The sequence below is a fragment of the Cygnus atratus genome, chromosome 13 (assembly GCF_013377495.2).
Source record: "Cygnus atratus isolate AKBS03 ecotype Queensland, Australia chromosome 13, CAtr_DNAZoo_HiC_assembly, whole genome shotgun sequence".
NCBI lineage: Eukaryota > Metazoa > Chordata > Aves > Anseriformes > Anatidae > Cygnus > Cygnus atratus.
In genome coordinates this window covers 2,310,205-2,328,279 of record NC_066374.1, presented here as the reverse complement: position 1 = coordinate 2,328,279, position 18,075 = coordinate 2,310,205, and the positions used below count along the sequence as shown (strand labels likewise).

Genomic DNA, 18,075 nt, shown 5'->3' with positions numbered 1-18,075 from the left:
CTGGGTCCTTGGCGTGCTGCTGGCTGTGAGTCATGCAAATCTTACGCCTCGCAAAGCAAAAATGGCTGTGCCGTGCATAGATTTTATCTCTCAAATAGAAAGTGAGATTTTTTCAGTGACAGTTTACTCTTTTGAAGAAGTTACCCATTTCTGTGTAACTCTGCTTTTATTTTTCGCCATAATGCTGTCTGGCTCTAGTCTCTTTGAGTGGAAATGTTTTGTGTGAAGGATGTAACACAAAATCAACCGAAACTCTGCATTTTAACTTATCCATTCATTATTTTCCGTTTCCAATTGCCAGCTAATAAATGCCACAGTTCCCATATCTCATACCATTTCTTCCAGCTACACTGGAGCTACCAGGAGCTCTGATAATGGCAGAGGTGAGGGTCCCTACCTGGAGGCAGAGCCCTCCTTTCCCCATTCCCTTGCTGCTGAGGACCACGGCTCTGTCCTTGATCTCTACCCAGCCAATTGGTACAAGAGCTGATAACCCACTGCGGAGAGAAGCCTGGCTCTCAACTCATATTCAGCTTCAGTGTTTAATGAAGACAAGATATCAGCAGTCATAAGGTACTGCTCTTAGTTGTGAGGAATATGTGGGGGAAACAGCTCAGCTTATTTAAATGTTGCCCAGAAATGCAGTCATAATGGGTTAGAATTTGAGACTGTTTCATTTTTTGGCTTCTGGTTTCTTCTGAAGCACTGGTATTTCTATAGAATATGAGGTGCCATTTCTATTTCAGGACTTTTTTTCTGATGAGCCCAGTACTCTTTATTTGAAATCCTTCCAGAGAGGACAAAAAGGTATTTCAGACAGCTTTGTGCAAGCCGATAAATGCAAATGAAAGCTTCAGATCTAATGCTCCAGCATGACCACAGACCTGCCCAATTCCAGCAGTTTATTAAAGACAATGCTTACTTGGCCTTTCTGTCCATTAAAGGTACATTTTTTTTCAAAAAGCAAAGGTTTCTTGCTTGACAGTCTAGACTGAGTTGTGCTACATCACTGTACCTATTTGCTGCTGTTGCTCTGCAGCATCATTTGCCTTTTCTTGCCAGTCCCAGCAACGACTCATGAAGATCCTGCCCTACACTGAGACTGTGAACCAGACCTGGAGTGACTCTGCATGACCATCTATCCAACCCAAGCAAGTGCCTTGACCACAGCAATGCTAGATTCACGCCAGAAGTGACCAGCTGTCCTGCAACACAGTGGTCCTGGGTGCCATGGCTATTAATTGGACGGGGTCTTATATCTGAGTTTGCTTTCCTCTGCTCCTTATCTTTTATTCCTAAGCATGGATGGTGTGTAAAACACTTCCTTTCTTCAAAACAAACAAACAAACAACAAAAAAAAACACCACAGCAATCTCTGAATGAAAATCTACATTGTTATGCTCATACAGAGATCCCAGTTCCATTTCCAAATCCAGTAAGCTCTTGAGGAACGAGTCAAACAGAAACTTGCCTGTGGGTGCACAGTAAGTTCTGAACATTGAGAATTAGGGCCGACACTGCTGAAATCTTCACCTAGCTCAGGCTGCTAAACTGCATGCAAATCATTTGCCTGGAAATGTTCTTGAGACATAGCACCCAAGCGCATCTCTGTGACTCTCCCTCTCCATCCCTGTTCTGGAAAGGACAGTACAGCGACAGCTTCGAGAAAGCTTTGTCTGGCTCTTCACCCCCCAGCTTGCATCCTCTGCTCTCGGATGGCGGGTTTCACCAAAGCCTCTCTGCAGCCACCATGAGGTAAGCGCCGCGGTAAGGGGAGCCCTTAGGGACTTAAAGCAGTGGTGTAAACAAACTTACACTTCACCTGGCTATCTATAGCATATCCGAAACCTGGCCATGTCAGACATCTTTTGGTTGACATAAGTTTTCATTCAAGCTGCTAGCCCCAGCAAAGAGAACTGGCAAACATCATTGCAGCCCACGAGGAATGTTCTAATGGGCAGACAGCTTTAACTCACCAGCTGATACACCAAATTTAGAGTTTAGAAGATCATGTCAAACACAGAGGACCTGGAAATACAATGAGAGACAAATAGGTCCTTTAGGAGGATAACATAACAGAGCTGCAGAGGGTGTAATTCATCCTCCTTTCCATTTAGCAATGCTGCTGGTGGTGGTGAAGGCTGGGCAATTTGCTGAGCGTGGGCAACAGAGCTCTGGAAAGGATGGGCTGTAGGTTGCAATTCTCCCGGCTGAAGATTTCTGTGTAGGAAATGCCTGGTAAAATCTTTTTCACTCCAAAGACAGATAAATCATAATAATTGCTCCTTAGAGTCTGAGATAAATGCAACCTCTGGCAAGGGTAACGGATTTGAGAGAGCCCAAACCAGAGCTTGAACTCCACAGGGGACAAGAAAGCCTCTGACAACCCGCTCCTTCAGCCCGAGGTTGAATACTGTCCGTGCTAGAAAAAGCAAATGTCTCCAATCACAGCAGCAGCAAATTCTTCATGTAAATAAATAAAAAAACCTGATGGTCCTGAACAACTCATTCATGTGCTGACACAGAACCTCATCAAGGTTCTGTGGCTCCAGGTCTAAAGGCACCCAGGAGTTGGATTGTAGCTGAAAATCAGGAAAAGTTTCTTATTAAATCAGCTATTCAAATCCATCATGTAAGGAAATATTCCTAGCCATTGGAATTCCAGCCCTCCATTCAACATATGCTAACAAATAAAAAGAGAATTACAAAAGCCCTGCAATTTTGGAGCAAGAAAACCTGTGCTTAGCATCATTGGTTCTTGTTGTACCCTCTAATTTAGTTCTCCTCTTTAAGTTTTATGGTCAACGTGGCATTTTCTGGAATGCCTCAGATTCCCACTTTGGATCCAAAGCTCTCTTGGATTGGAGGTACGTTTACGTTTTTGGTTGGTAGGAAAGCAGCAGATCTGTGGAACTACAAAAACACCACAAAGAAACCTCTAAGGGGTTGCCTGCACCAAACTGCTTTAGGTTACGGCTGTGGGCTTCTCCCCTAATTCCCAAAGAAACCGGACGCCTCTTGTTGCCCCACATCAATAATTTGTTTACAACTGAAGATATGTATTTGTAAGTTATGTATATATGTATACATAATCTTCCAGATTAATCACAAAGCCGCTCCACTGACCGACGGAGGAGTAGAGTGCTCTGCCCCACGCCCCCTGGCAGGGCAAGACCTGGCAGCTCACTGCCGCTCCGGTGCCAGAGCAGGCCCGGGGAAGGGTCCTGCCCCCAGAGACTCCCTCGGTGGCTGGGTTGTGATCACAGGCTGGGGGTGCCACCAGAGGTGACTCTGGGTGAGTGAAACCCAGAGCTCGTGTGTGATTTGGAGCCTACAGTGGAGCTGAGATGGCCAAGGGTTCCGGCAGGTACCCAGGGGCACTTGCGCAAGGGCCTACGCGTGTTTTTGTATGCCTGGGCCTTGGTCACCCGCCAGGCTGTCCCAAAAAGGACAATGGATTCAGATTTCCTGTTTCTGGCTTCACGGCAGCGTGTTTTCTCAAAGCTTGCTCTCTTTGTTGCATTTTCCCTCTCGAGCACACCTTTTCAGAGGGACTTCTTGGCAGTGTCCCATCCCTCGGGTACCCCAGAGCAGCCATGCAGTACAGAAGCACGTGAGGTGCCATGGTTCCACCAGAGTTTCCCTTACAAATTTGATCACGCAAGAAACAAAACCAAAAGCCTCAGTGAAACTCCAGAGGTGTCATTTTTTAGTACTCTCACATGCCCCAAAATTCTGTTGTAATTTCCTTCTAAGTAAGCCCGGGGTTAATGAGACTGAAGAGAATGATAGGAAGGAAAGAAATAATTATATATTCTTTTTTTCTCAACATGTCCCAAATGTCACCTCTGACCTGGCTTTCTATTTCTGGCATGGACTAAACTGCCTCTATTTATTTAGCAGCCTACACACCATTGCAGTAACATAGCAACAGTACTTTCAGTTGTGAATTTGAAAAAAAGAGAAAAAAAAAAAGAACATGTTTTTCATAACCAAACTGCTAAAGCCTTGCAGTCTAGTAACACTTCAGTAAATGCTTTTTCCCTTTTACAAGCCAGTATTATGAGGTTTCCACTCTGCAAACCCAGCGCAGAGATGCCCAAGGGAAGCAGGCAGTGTCACCACCATGACGGCTCCTCGTTATGCAAGTCCGACTCGCCTCTGACCTTCTTGTTTGCTTGTCCTAATGATGTTTCAGCCTGAACATTTCTCAGGCTCAGCAGAGATGAAAGCGGGAGTTTGGGGAGGATACTGAAATAATGCTGGAATGTATTTGGTGTTTTCCCCTCACTTTTCAAAAACAGTTTCCCATTATGATATGATCCACAGCTCAGGGCGATACGATGCTCAGGGTTATCTGTCCAGAAGGGACATTACAGAAAGCATCCAAGTGAAATAGGAGTAAGATTCCCATTTACAGCCAACATTTAGCAGTCCAAATCCCACTACAGGGACAGTAAGCGAGTGGAGAGCTTTAAAACACCCCTCACATCAGAGGGGTACCGCATGAGAACAGTTTGCAAATCCTATCTCAGTGGGAGCAAGACGCCTAAGTATCTCAGAAAAGGAGTTCCCTCAGCTGCTTAAGTGCTTCTTATTTTTAATCTAAGTCCTCAGTGCGAACTCAATCATTTTATTAGGACGGGTTCAAAATGTTGAACTTATTAAAAATAAAACTTCTTAAGATTGCAAAGCTTCCACTGTAAATATTAGTAAACAACACAGATGTAGTAGCTGGAGCAGCAGCAAGCACTTCATGCAGCAGCGTGGGACCTCTTGTGCAACCACAGCTTCGCTGCCTCTCTAAGCCCCGCTGGCACCTCGTCAGATGCTTCTTCTCGTCTCCAGAGGTCTGGCCAGCACATGGCCACCCCGGCCTGCTGGCGGCTCCACGCTAGGGTCAGCGGCAGAGCCCGGAGCTGCTGGCTGGCAGATGCGTGTCTGCACATCCACAGGCGTGTGCGCCCAGCCTCCCCAGCCTTTACAGAAAGTGATTTCACAAGGCATCAGCTCAATGCTTCTGTGAGTTTAGCGGCTTTACCACCCAGAGCGTGAGGTCTGCAAGTAACAAATGGCCGATGATTGCTCTGTACTACTGGCCTCTTCTCCTTGGCACCACCAGCTCCTGTCAGCCTGAACAAATGGATTCACAACTGCAAGATCCTTGACCTTCCACAAACAGTTTGCAAGTCTGGTATGTGAAAACAGACTGTTCACAAACTATGCTCTCTGCTGAGATTACAACAGTTGCACATTCAGAAAGGGCCCCGTTATGACCATTATTCTGCCCAACAGAAATACAAACACATAACCCACGATCCCCGAGACTCGGGATTCAAAGGCAAATAATATTTGCCACTAATGGGGCTCACAGAAACTATTGTCTTTTAAAATGCATTGTCAAAAATGAGTCAAAAGCTTTCAGGTGTCAATCCAAGTTCCATTTAAATTAACACCTTCATTTAAGTAATTTTAAATTCATACTAATAATGACATTTTACTGTCTTTTCGTAGAACGCTCTATGGGAACAGATACCGAGCAGCTGAAATGCACCTCCCCAGGCTCTGGCAGAAAGCTGCAAGGTAGTTCTGACTGCAGGGCTCAGGTGGGGTTTTTGGCATCAGCTGCTTCAGAGGAAGGGAATAACAACATCTCTAAGAACAGTTGTTTCATTCTAGCAATTAGAAAGGTATTAATGAGTTAACCTCAGAAAGGAAAGAGAGTGCTTTGCTGCCTGGAGGCTAGACATCAGTTTTGTTTTACTTTTAAGAAATATCAAGTACTAAATTATGCAGCAGTTTTTAAAAATGAACTTTGCATGGCTATATGTTTAGGGCTTTTTTCTCTGATGCAACGTAAACTAAAACAAGTCAGGAATATTGTAAAGTTCAAAATAATAAAAGGTTGAAATCTTGAATTTTATTCAACAAGAAATGAGAAAGAGTAAAATCTATTTTATCTGGCTGCACATAATGTTTTGACATGCAAATTTTATTTCAAACAAGGCATTTTTTTCTTATCTCATTCCTAATTCATTTCCAACTCAAATGAAAAGGACGAGCAAGCAAATGGAGCGACTGTTTCTCTACTGAGTAACATTATAAGGGTAAACTTCTCCCCTTCCCTATAAAAAAACAAATTGGCATAATGCACGTTCACAGCATTTTGGTGCATTGCTGGTAAAAGTAATGTGTTTACTCATATTACAGTTTTCATGCTGCAACAAATGTTTCACCGAAGTGCTACTTTTAATGCTTTTTTCCTCTAATATATGTTTGATTGCATCACAAGTTTAATTACCACTCAAGCTAACATTTCCTTCTCTATTTGAAATAAGCATGTTTTTTTAAAGTCTCTATTTTGAATGCAAAGACCTGATAAGTTGTGGGTTTCTGTTTTGAATAGAAACCAATAGCTGGACATTCCTGTGCACTGAAAGCATGTAGGCAAAGATTAAACTGGGGCTTCAGAGCTATTACGGCCCCACCCAAATAAATAGTCCAAGGGAAATTATTCTGCTTAACATTCTGATACTCAGGTTGCCAAGAACAGCAGTGTTTTTTAGAAATTATTTTTTTCTTAGAAGTCAGCGTATCTCATTAAACATTGCATTTAAGCTACCAAAACATGTTTGAAATGGAAGAAAATAGTCTAGAATAAACATCCCACTTAACCTACCAAAACATGGTTAAATGCTGGAGCACAGTCTGATTTGCACTGAGCTAATTAAAATGTTTAATGATGGAAACTCCTCCTTAAAATAAATTTTCTGCTGGTATTTTACCAGTGAGATCAATTTGTTCAGGGTTTCACAAAGAAAGGGATGTAGAGTCTGCAACACAGGAGTTTCTATACTAAAGAAGTCTTCATCTGGTATATAGTTTTCTCAAAATTGAGTTTTTCCTCTATATACAAACCAGAGATAATTTATGTTGGCCTTTAAAATGAAGTAAGAACAGGAAAAACATAGGTACAAAGCTTAAAATTACAGGCAGATAAATGGCTTTGTGATCTTTCTCCATCACAGGGTACTCTTATTCCCATCCGCCCTATAAACTAGGGTTACAAACTTGCATAAATTGGCTAAATAACCTCAGTAATTTCAGTGAGAGCTGGAGATGTTGATTCCACCAGGGTACGAAAGGTGGCTGTAACTCTGCTCAGAGGGGCAGAGCACGAGAGGTGAGACTTTGTAGCACACATTTGGATAAAAAGGCTGATGGATAGAAGTTAAATTCAGATTTCTCTTTTATAGCTATTTTCTGGAGAATTCCCCCAAATCCAAAAGCAGCAGCAGAAGTATTTGACTTCATACAGCACCCGGGGATTTCTCTGAGACGAGGGTGGCAGTGTCCTCTGCTGACACCAGCCCTTGCTAGACCAGAGAGCCGCTCCGCGTCCCACCCACCCCTCGCCGTGCCGGGGGAGTCTTGTTCCTATTACTTCAGCAAACTCTTCCACAGTTCTACTTTACTTTTTCTTCTTAGTGGCCAGTAACTTCCCGTTTGTTCTCCTGATAAATACCAGAACTTCAGCTAAAAATGGAGAAGTCGTCTAGATTCTCTTACCTCGTACAACCCTGGCAATGGGTGCATGGTCGTGGCCCAGCTGATTCCCCCAGGCAGGAGCAACCATCTCCTGCTACCTGCTGTGCCCTTCCGATGGCCCTTCCAGCAGAGACAGCAGCAGGGACACCGTTTTCCTACCTTTTTGCAGCCAAAAACATTAATTTACGCCATTGCTGATTTGGGTTCTGTGAACCTACCCGACTTGCCGTGGAAGCAGTAACTGTGAGGTATGGGGTCTCTAACTTCTTAAACTTGGCCTGAGTTGCCAAACCTTCCCTGCAGACACCCTGTATGGCCTTGCATAGATGCCATACTCAAAAATTAGTCTCAGTCTGGTCAGTTAGCTCATCTAGGGCTAGCTAAGCCCTCTGTTTGCCCTTCCAGCCCAGGCACCTCAACGAGTAGAGAGTTAAGAAGTGCAATATTGAGTTTTCTGCCCCCAAGTCCATTTTGGACTCTTGTTCTAGAGATGCTGAGAAGGAATTTTGATTTTCAATAAAGTCTGAAGAATGCAGTCCCTGAAGTAAAGTGAGAAACTTGCCTTTTTCGAGCAAGTGGTCTTCCCTCATTAATTCATATAGTACTGAAGATTAAAAATAGCTTTTCAGCTGGGGTACAGCTGTGCAGTGCTGCCTTCAGCGGAGCTGCACTGACTCACATTGAGCAAGCATCTGTCCATCACCCTTTGCTCCTGCAAACCACCGAACTCAAGGGTGTTCGGGCAGGCTGCTCACTACCCCTGCTGCTGCTCCCAGGCGTGAGGAACGACAGGACAGCGATTTGAGGACAGGTTCGAGTTGGCCACCTGCTAAAAATTCAGTCTCCTTATCAGCACACGAACAATGTGTCTTCTGCATGTCATCGAGCTCCTGCTTCATTAAGCATCATCCTCTGCGCCCTCTCTGTGCCTTTATTTCCCTGGTAGTGACATTTTGCACTGGCTGCAGCAATTCCCTTGTTTTCTAGGCCATGAAACTATTCTCCCTGACTCCACTAAGCAGAAAACAGATATCAGTCAGCGATCAGCTGTATCTCAACATGAAAAGCACCAAAAAACCTGCTGTTCAAGGCTAACATTACAGAATTGGGACATGTGAACAACACCATCCTGAGCCTTCTGATTTTTCTTCTTAACAAACAAACACCTTTTCCCCTCGAGGTTCTTTGTGCCTAACCTAACCCCCTGGCTGGATGTATTTAGCTCTAATACAGGGCACTCAGAAACCCATCAAACCTGGAGCAGGTTCTCCCACGACATCCAATTTCCTAATTTCCAGTAACAGAAATCTCCAGCGGGGCCAGGTTTTCCTCCCGCAGGGCCGAGTGCGCCTGAAACTTCGCATTTTCAGTCAGAGCAGGACAGACTTCACCTCCACCGCCGCCACTTCCCAGTTTTGGAGAGCAGCTTCTTCCCCTCCTGCCCGCCCCACACCCAGCTCCCCCGAGCCTGGGGAGCCCCCAGCACCCCCAGCCCCAAGGGACGAGGAACCCGGGAGCCAAGAGGAGAGCAGCACAGCTTTCAGGTCACATGTGGGGGACAAAGAACTGCAGCAAACACCAAAAGCTCTCCCGGGAGAGTCCTCTGCCTCTCCAAGATAGGCTGGAGTGGCAGATTTCATGTCTCCAGTGTCAGAATTTCGCATGCTATGAAAACACTTGGTGTATTTGCCTGCTGGAGTGAGGCTCCCTGTGCTTTCTAATGAATTCTCGGCATTTAGCATCAGGCGCTGTGTTTTTACAGAAAGTTACACGCGGGTAATTAATCTCATGTTCGTTTCCTGCACATGTAAGAGAGCAGCCTTTGTTAGGGAATGATAAGACACTTCTAAGAATAGCGCTACTGAGAGCATCAGCTTTGTAAGACGTTACAGGAAAAATACAGGCTCCTAACACCTGCTTTTCGTTTCTCAAAGTTTGGAAAACAACGTCCTGCTCACCTAGAGCCAAATCCCGACTTTGTTTATGTGTAGAAAACCTAATTGGTTTCATCAGAGAACAAACATAAAGCAGGGCATGCTCCGGTCTTTGGGGTCCCATTTTGCAAAGGCACTTTGGTTTGATTTTATAAGCACTGTAAATATTCCCACTGGCTTCAGGGGGCTGTCCGCAGCTCCTGGTCTCCCAACCTGAATTCAGCATTTGATCCCAGTCTCCTCACCACAGGTCCCAGTGAATTTAACTGGGCTTTATGGCAAGAGCCTGAGGACTGTGAACGGATCCGTTCATCAGGCAGAGAGCCCCGGGCCTGATGCTGAGCTCAGGGAAAAGTAAAATGACCCAGTGTGAGCAACTGGGGGAGCACGGTGGGAGCAGGGCACCCATGGGCAGGGGCAGGCCCCCCTCTGAAGCTCCCTGCGAGCTACATCCCAGACCCTGGGCTATGCCAGCTGAGCCCCAGGGCTGGAGTAAAGCTGGGGATTTACGCCTGCTGGCTGCTCAGGAGCAGAGCCAACGCCAGGCTGCTGTGAACAGCTGATGCTCGACACCTACCGAAGTTGGTTTACACAGGCTTTGTTTCCAAGCTCGTGTTGGTTTCAAGCAGTCAGGGTGGCTCAGCACGGGCTGCCCACCACCCTGCGCATGATGCCCGAGCTGCCACGCTGGTGAAACTACAAAAAAAGTGAAAAACAGAGCTCCCAGCAGGTCCGAGGTGATTTCCACTTGGTTTGTAGCATCGCCTGTGTCACCAGGCAGATGAGAAAGGGCACTAACCTCTACTGCACTTCCAGCAGATTTCTTTCTGCTTTATTATGGAGCAGTTTATCCCCCTAACCAGAAAACAAAGCCTAATCCACAGAGATTGGGCTAATCCAGTGATTCTTGTTTGCAGAGTAACACAGACCCACGCCCCAGGTTTTGTAGTGTGAAATCGGAGCGGAGCAGGCTGCAGAGTCCTGCAGGCTGAGCAGAGCCCCTGTTGTGGCCATCCTCTCGCAACCGTATAATGGGGGCTTTCAAATCCCAGCCTTTTTTTTTTTTATCACATTCTGTTTTCTCTGCTTCGCCCTTTTATGAATATAGAGTCATCAGAAATAGCTTCACTGACAGAGTTACTAATGACACCAGCTGGGTGAATCAGTGGCTCTTGCATTGTCTGGTGTCTGCTCTGAAGGGCCATTAGCACACTCGTTATAAAATACAACAAAAATTAGATATCCATATTTTATCTGCAGCTCCCTCGAGACACATCAGCATGGTTATTTTCGAACTGGAAAATGTTAGTGGAACAAAGCAATATTCAGCCGTTTCAATGCCACACTATGATCTAAGAGAAGAAACTCTGCCTTCCACCAAGTTAAAAGTCAATGCTGACAGCAGAAGCCGAGCCCCTCTCCTCGCTGTTAAGCAGAAAGGAAAAACACCCGACCCAGCGCTGTCTATACCGCATTCTTTGCTGGGTGGCTATTCCTCATGCCACGACAAAAAGCCAACATCAGCAGCCCGGGGAAAAACGCTGATAAACCAGAAGTGAGCGCGACAAACGCTGCGGGCGACGCGGGCAGCGGTGGGGACACGCGTGGCCACAGCCCCACAGGGCACGCAGCCCAGCCGGGGCAGGTGGCAGGCCGCTTCCATGGCCGTGCCCAGGGACACCGCAACCTACGAGGGACCACCGGGGTCCCCAAGCCCCCCCGCAGCGCTTTTCACCAGTGACCGCCCCCTGTGCACCAAGCTGGTGCATGACAGCGGCACGGACGTGGCATGGAAAGCGCCGAGCATCCGAACAAAGCCGGGACTTAAGATGTCAAGTATTAGGGTGGTTTTTTTTTTCCTTTCTTCTTTTTCCTTTTTTTTTTTTTTTTAATTTTTCCCCTTTTTTCTTCCTTTTTTTTCTTTTTTCTCCCTTTTTTTCTTTTTTAATTCCCCTTTTTTTCCTTTTTTCCTCCCCCCTTTTTCCCTTTTTTCTTTCCTTTCTTTCTTTTTTACTTTCTTTTCCCCCTTTTCCCCTTTTTCCCTATTTTTTCCTTTTTTCCCCTTTTCCCTTTTCTTTATTCTTTTTTCTTTTTTTTTCTTTTTCCCCCTTTTTCCTTTTTTTTCCTTTTCCCCCTATTTTTCCCTTTTTTCTCTTTTTTCCCCTTTTTTCCATTTTTCCCCCTTTTTTCCTTTTATTCCTTTTTTCTTTTCTTTTTCCTTTTTTCCCTTTTTTTTTTCCTTTTTTCCCCCTTTCCCCCCCTCCTTTTTTTTTTTTTCCTTTTCTCCCCCCTACCCCCAAAGGGGGGGGGGTCCTTGCCCTTCCCCGCAACAGCCGCGCCCGCAATTCCGTTACCGAGGCCGCCCGCGATGGCAGCGCCAACCGAAACCGAGCCGCGGTTTCCAGCCTCGGCGCCGTTGCGCAACGAGAGCGGAGCGGGCGAGCGGCGCTCGGGGGGCACCGGGGCGCCCGCGGGGGGCTGTCCCCGAGCCGTCCCCCCCCGAGCCGTCCCCGCGTGGGGCCGCCGGGGCATCGCGACGGCGCGGCGGGGAGCGTCTCCCACTTACATATCTCTTCAGCTTCCTCTCGGGGGGCGACTTAATGAGCCAGCCGGTGCACACCACGTCCCCGGCGCTCATCTTCCCCGCGCCGCGGGGGCGCGCCTCCCGGCCTCCCCGGCGCTGTGCGAGCGGCTTCCCCCGGCCGGGGCGCGCTGGAGGAAGTCATGACATTGATCCCCGGCTCGGCCGGCCCTCCCTCCGCCGCCGCCGCCCCGCGGCTCGCCGAGCACGTGATGGAGGCCGGGGGGAGCCGCTGCGACACCCCCGGGTCCGGGCGGCTCCCCGGGGTGGCCCCGCCCGGCCGCCGCCCCCGGTGCGGAGCCCGGCGCCGAGGCGGCCCCGCGGGGCTGGGGCTGGGGGGGTCAGCGCCGGGGCCACGTCCAGTCTGGTCCCGAGCGCCTCCGCGGATGGGGCAGCCCGGGCAGCGCCTCACCGCCCTCCGAACGAGGAATTTCCTCCTAACAGCTCATCTGAATCCCCCCTCTTTTAGTTTAAAGCCATCCCCCCTCGTCCTATCATTATCAGCCCGAGTCCCTTTCCATCCTTTTTACAAGCCCCCTTCAAGTACTGAAAGGCTGCAGCGAGGTCCCCCCAGACCTTCTCCAGGCTGAACGTCCCCAGCTCTCTCAGCCTTCCTCCACCGCAGAGGTGCTCCAGCCCCTTCATCATCCCCGTGGCCTCCTCTGGACCCGCTCATCCTTCCTGTGCTGGGGCCCCAGCCCTGGATGCAGCACTCCAGGTGGAGCCTCACCAGGGCAGAGCAGAGGAGGGCATGCCTCATGTGCTCTCCCCGCAGTGCCATAACAACACCCGTTTTTTCCCCGGATCCTTTTCAGACCGATCGGGTCCCCGCCAGCTCCCTCATGCTGCTTGCCGTGCGGTGGTACGAGAGACAGGGAGGGATGGGACGGGTTGGTGACGAACAGAATCAGGAAAGTGACTTTTGGGAACACAGCAAGTCCAAAATCAAATTAAGGAAGGCTATTTTTTTCAGCAGGATTGACACTAGTTTCACTCGTACGTGACCAACAGAGTGGGTGATGCAGGGCAGTCAAAAGACATCAACACTTGCTTAAATTGTCACTTCTGTCCCCAAAACACATGCTGGGCAGTAGCTATGGTGCCAAGGAGGAGCACAGCGGCTGTGCTCCCTGCTGGCCGTGTGGCTGCTCCCTCGATGGCTCCTGCCCACACTTCCCCAGTGTGTTCAGGATAAATGAAAGCCACGGCAGGTTGCTCACCGTGCCTGTAACCTGGGGGGAAATGCAGGAAGCCAGAAAGCAAAATTAAACAGAGAATGGGGGGGTAACGTGTTTGTTATGAAAGCTGCTGTGCCTTCTTGGTATTTGTGCTCCAAACAAAGTTATTTTCTTAGCCTAGCAGGTTTCGCTGTGCTGATAACGTGTCACCCGGGTACGTGTTGGACAAGAGCAGGCTTCAAAATGAGCGGTATCTAGCCCTGATGGAAGAAGAGGGATTTCACTCTTGCCCTGCTTTGTGCACAAATTTCTCAACCACTTAAAAGTTACAACATCCTTTACTTAAGCATACGCTTCACCAAGGTGGTGAATGCCAGGGTCTTTGTTTTAAAAGTCTTACCAAATGAAAGCATTTGTAGAGAGCGAGCTGAGGCTGGAAACCAAGTGGAAAGCAAAGGGAAAGAATATCAGAGGAAAGTCAATTTTGGCTGAACAATCCTGCACAACCCTTGGGGTGCTCTGTGTTAGCTCCAGCTTTTGCACTTGTCCATTAGCATTCAGTTTGGGATTTCAAGGATGTCTCAAGTATACAAGCAGAAATCATTAGCAAACCCCAATTAAAAAAAATTAAAAAATATTTTCTTAATTTTATTGCAATGCCGAAAGGCGTGAAATTGTAGGATTTTTGGCTGTTTGCTTAGGTTCGTTTGTCTCATTTCTGAAGCTTTTATTTTACACATAAGCTGGTGCTTCCTGGGAAGAGAGCAGCTTCTGCTGGCTGACGGTGCCTCCAGGCAGTGGTGCCTGTCTCTCCAAATCAGCTGGAGGCAGAGCTACAGGAATATTCTCAAAAAAATTACTGGCCACTGGAAAAAAGAAAAATAACTTGCAATAAGGATGAAATTTCCTTTTTTCCTGTACAAGAGCAGAACCTGCCTCACCAAATCTTCAAAGTCTGCTGAGAGATTTTATTTCTTGCAGTGAAACTTCCTGGAATAAAATCATAAGCTGAGAAGCCTTCGTAGATACCAACAGTAGCCATTGTTACAGAGAAAACAAAACACTGAAGTCCTCACCAAACTAATCTGACACGTGCCCCTAGCAAAGACCGGCATGGGCTCAATCAGTTTGACCCCGCATGTGGGTACAGTTTGCCTCAGCCTGGTACCCAAGAGCTCTCTGCTCGTTGTGAAAGTGATGTTCTGCTCCTCTCCTGATGTTTCAGAGAGAAATAGCACTTGGCTACTAGTAAAAAAGAAAAGAGCAAATTGGCTAATTGCGTTTTGATGGGAAATTCCTTCATGACCCTACAGACAACTGATTGAAGCAAGCGTTCTATTTAAACTTGCCCGTTTCCATATTATTGCAGGGCATACAGGGTTATGATGAATGCTGAGAGCAGTGAAAATCCTTCCTCCCCTGTGGAAAGAAGAGTAATCGGGAGGGAGGGAGGGGAAAGGAAGGACCAGGAGGACTTATTTGGTTCACAAATTTGTGGGTATCAAAGCAGGAAGAGACACCAGAGTAACCTAGGCTGACATTCCCACAAGCAAATATGTTTTCCCACAGCCTGGACTAAAGGATATCTTTTAAAAAGCTACCTCATCTGACCTTCAAGACGCCAAACAATGATGAGAGAAAACCCTTTCCTCATAGCTTGTTCCAGTGGTCGATTGAGTAAATTACATCTTATTTTATCTAAATTTAACCTTCCAGTTATTTTCTCTTCTCTGTGACTTTTAGTACATTAAACAGGTCCACCATAATAAATATCAAGCACATACAGGGATCACATCACCTCTTACCTTCTCTTCTGTAATCTGTGGGTTAAGCTCCCTTGCAGCTGTTTATAAGGATTGTTTACTGGTGTCTGAATAATATTGTGTTTTCCCCTTCAAATTCTCTCCAGCTATTTCTATCTCGCTCTTGGAATACTGAGCCCAGAGCTGGTATCCACTACTCTGTTGGTCACAGTTTCACTAATACCGACTTGCACTTTCCTACTCCACCCTTCTATGTAACCAACGATATTGTTGTTTTCTGCTTCTCACTGTGTTGCTCTAAGAACTCATCTTCAGGCAACTGAAATGGCAACACTAAGACATTCCTGGGACATTGATTAGGAAGATGTGCTCCCATCATGTAATCTGTGTTCTTTTCTGTTTGGTACTTGCCTGTGTTAAATTACAAAAGAAGAAACCCATCGTTGTGAGCATTTTTGCCCCTGTACCTTTTTTTCTGGCCTCTTGTTTGTCCTTCCTTATCTTTTTCAGCTAGCATGCCCTCAGCACCGAGCATCTCTTTGTTATTTCGGCCACTGAAGCTGCAGAGCTGGCTGTGACAGAATAGCTGGGTGCTGAAGGTGACTGCATTGCCATTGAGCTCCTATTCTCTTGCCTATGTACATAATATAGTGTCGTCTTCTTAAAACAACAACAAAAATAATAACAAAAAACCTCACAGGGGCATCCAGGAATTGTATACAGAGTTAGGAATGGTATTTACCACACCGTACTCTCTCTGATAGCCATCAAATGTACAATTTCAACTGGCTCATAACTCCAAAGTGTCCAATGAACAGCCCAGCCCCACACTGATTTACAAAACCCCGCAGAGGCCGCGAAGGTCGGATGCCTGTGAGAGACAGCCCCAGCCCGGGGCGAACAGCCCTGTTCTCTCCCCCAGTGCCCGAGCCCTGTTTACAGACGGAGCTCGCACCGCACTTACTCAGCAAAATGCTCGCATGCCTCTGCGGCATTCCCACAGCAGGCAGAAAGCCCCATGCCCCCGAAAAGCCGTGACACGGACTGCATGTTCCAGCTGCTCCTGACAGCTCCCAGCCCGCTCCCCGCTGCAGACGGCGCATTTCGCCCTCTGTCCCTTCACGAGGACAAATTCAGCCACGTCGCAGGGGACGGTTCAGCCCCTTCTCTTCTCTTGTAGCCTGTCCTCACCACACAAATATATTATTCTATCAGTGGCCCCATTAGTCCTCACGGCTGAGGGAGGACATACAGGAGGAAAGATGATGATTTCTTTTCAGGAATCTAAACCTTTTATTTTTTTTCCTAATTGCATTATGTGCAGAGGCTAAGAAAAGCCAACTTGCTTTCTGATATATAATAATAAATAATGCTCAGCCTGTGTGTGAGAGGCTCTCCTGGCATGTCCCTCCTGAGCCCAGAGAACCCCAGAGCGAGGGGAAAACCGAGATAGGAGAATTGAAGTGGGACACAGCCTGCCTCTGTTGTTGGCATTGTTCAATAAAAGCCTTACTGATGGTTACAGGAACCCTACCTAACTTACACTGTGGTTTGTGAGAGACTTTCATGAAGATGGCAAAACACTGGGGAAAAATGAAATGCTCCTGTGTGTAGTTATGAGAGGGTACTGTGGCAAGGAGACCAAATTTCAGGCAGCTCAGACTTCTGAACCCTGTGCGTAAGAGGATGCACTGTGTAATGAGTGTAAGTGCCAGGAAGGAAGAACGATTTGGTGGCAGCTGTGTGCTTGAGACTGCTGCAGAAAAGGAAGGCTGATGGCAGGATGAGGAAGAAAGACGGCCAGGCAGGCAGGGAAGCACCACAGCAAAGCATGGGGGGCAGAAGCAGATCCTCTGTGGGCTACAATCAATGAAGCACAGCTACTCCAGCTCCTTAAGCAGAACTGGTCTTCCACGGTGAGTGGATGCTGGCAAATAAAAATAGGTGAAAAGGTTGGCAGTAAAAGGACTTGCACAGAAGAAAAAGGCAATGAAGCGGTAGCTTTTGGCTTATGCAATGCAGCTGCCATGCTTGCGAGGCTGATGGAGGCAGTACTTGTGCAGCATCCTTCCACACGTTCCCTGTACTTAAAGGAAATCTTGGTGCATACTAAAACCTCTGAGCAAGAACTGTTACATTTACAAATACCCTGCCATCAGCTTAGGGATGACAGAGTGAAAGCAAACCCCAGAAACAACCTTTCGCTTAAGATAATTTATTTGGGGCATAGAATCTGTGAAGAAACAATTTCAAGCAGTTTTAAAGAGAGTTCAAGCCTATACTGCACTGAACTGCTTTCTGGATACTCACAAATATCCAAAATGTTGTGAGATACTGTCTGTCTCTGCTCTAGGCAGGTTATTTATAGGTTTTCAATATTGCAAAACCACTGCATCGGTTAGGAGAGAAAGGGATGCAATTGCACTGAACAGCAAAGTACTACTCAGATTTATTTCAGCTGTAAAAATCTTTTTTTTTTTGACAGCTTTTGCTCTGACCTAAAAACCACTTTTAAAGTGTCTTTCACAGGGCAGAAAACACAGTGGTACCGTTGCTTACTAGAGCCTGGTTTATGGCAGCTTAAGTGGACACATTCTACCTCGTGACAGTGGGCAGCTGGAGAGATTTGCTAAGCTGAGCTGAGTATTTCTCCCTGTTGGGCTGGATTTTCAGACCTTGTACAGACTCACTGCTCGGCTGCAGGAACACCAGCAGTGGTGCCAGGGCTGGGGAACGCAGAGGGGGGAGAGGGGGGCACAGCACAGGGGAAGGAGCCACCACACTGAATTTCAGAGTGCAAAGGGCTAAAGGTATGCTTATAGTCGATTAAGGTATCTGCAAGAAGTTGCTGATGGGGCTTGGTAAATTTTTTATACATTCTAATGTGACCGCACAAACGTTGCTTGTCATGGCCAGGAGGAGATGACAGTCTTCTCCCTTTACAAATGGATAAAAATCCCCCCAAAAGTGGATATCAAGTGATAAAAGGGTTTAGCAAAAAAACTGTGTGGTTGGGAAGTTCAGGCATGTTTGAAGCCTTTGCAATATCACAGTAAAGCTTTAGTTGCTAA

General features: G+C 47.0%; 1 protein-coding gene across 5 annotated transcripts in view; it reads right to left on the bottom strand.

The window, feature by feature from the left end:
• GAB3 (GRB2 associated binding protein 3) overlaps window positions 1-12,274 on the bottom strand; it is a 57,682-nt gene extending 45,408 nt beyond the window's left edge. For 3 of the 5 annotated variants that reach the window (XR_004777844.2, XR_004777845.2, XM_050713381.1), the window contains exon 1: window positions 12,049-12,250. Coding sequence is in view for 3 of the 5 variants with exons in the window: in XM_050713381.1 (XP_050569338.1) it covers window positions 12,049-12,120 (72 nt within the window). In the remaining 2 variants the exon portion in view is untranslated. Of the gene's footprint in view, window positions 1-12,048 lie in introns of all 5 variants that reach the window. The other 2 variants (XM_035541545.1, XM_035541544.1) reach the window with 2 other exon arrangements.
• Window positions 12,275-18,075: the final 5,801 nt, after the last annotated feature.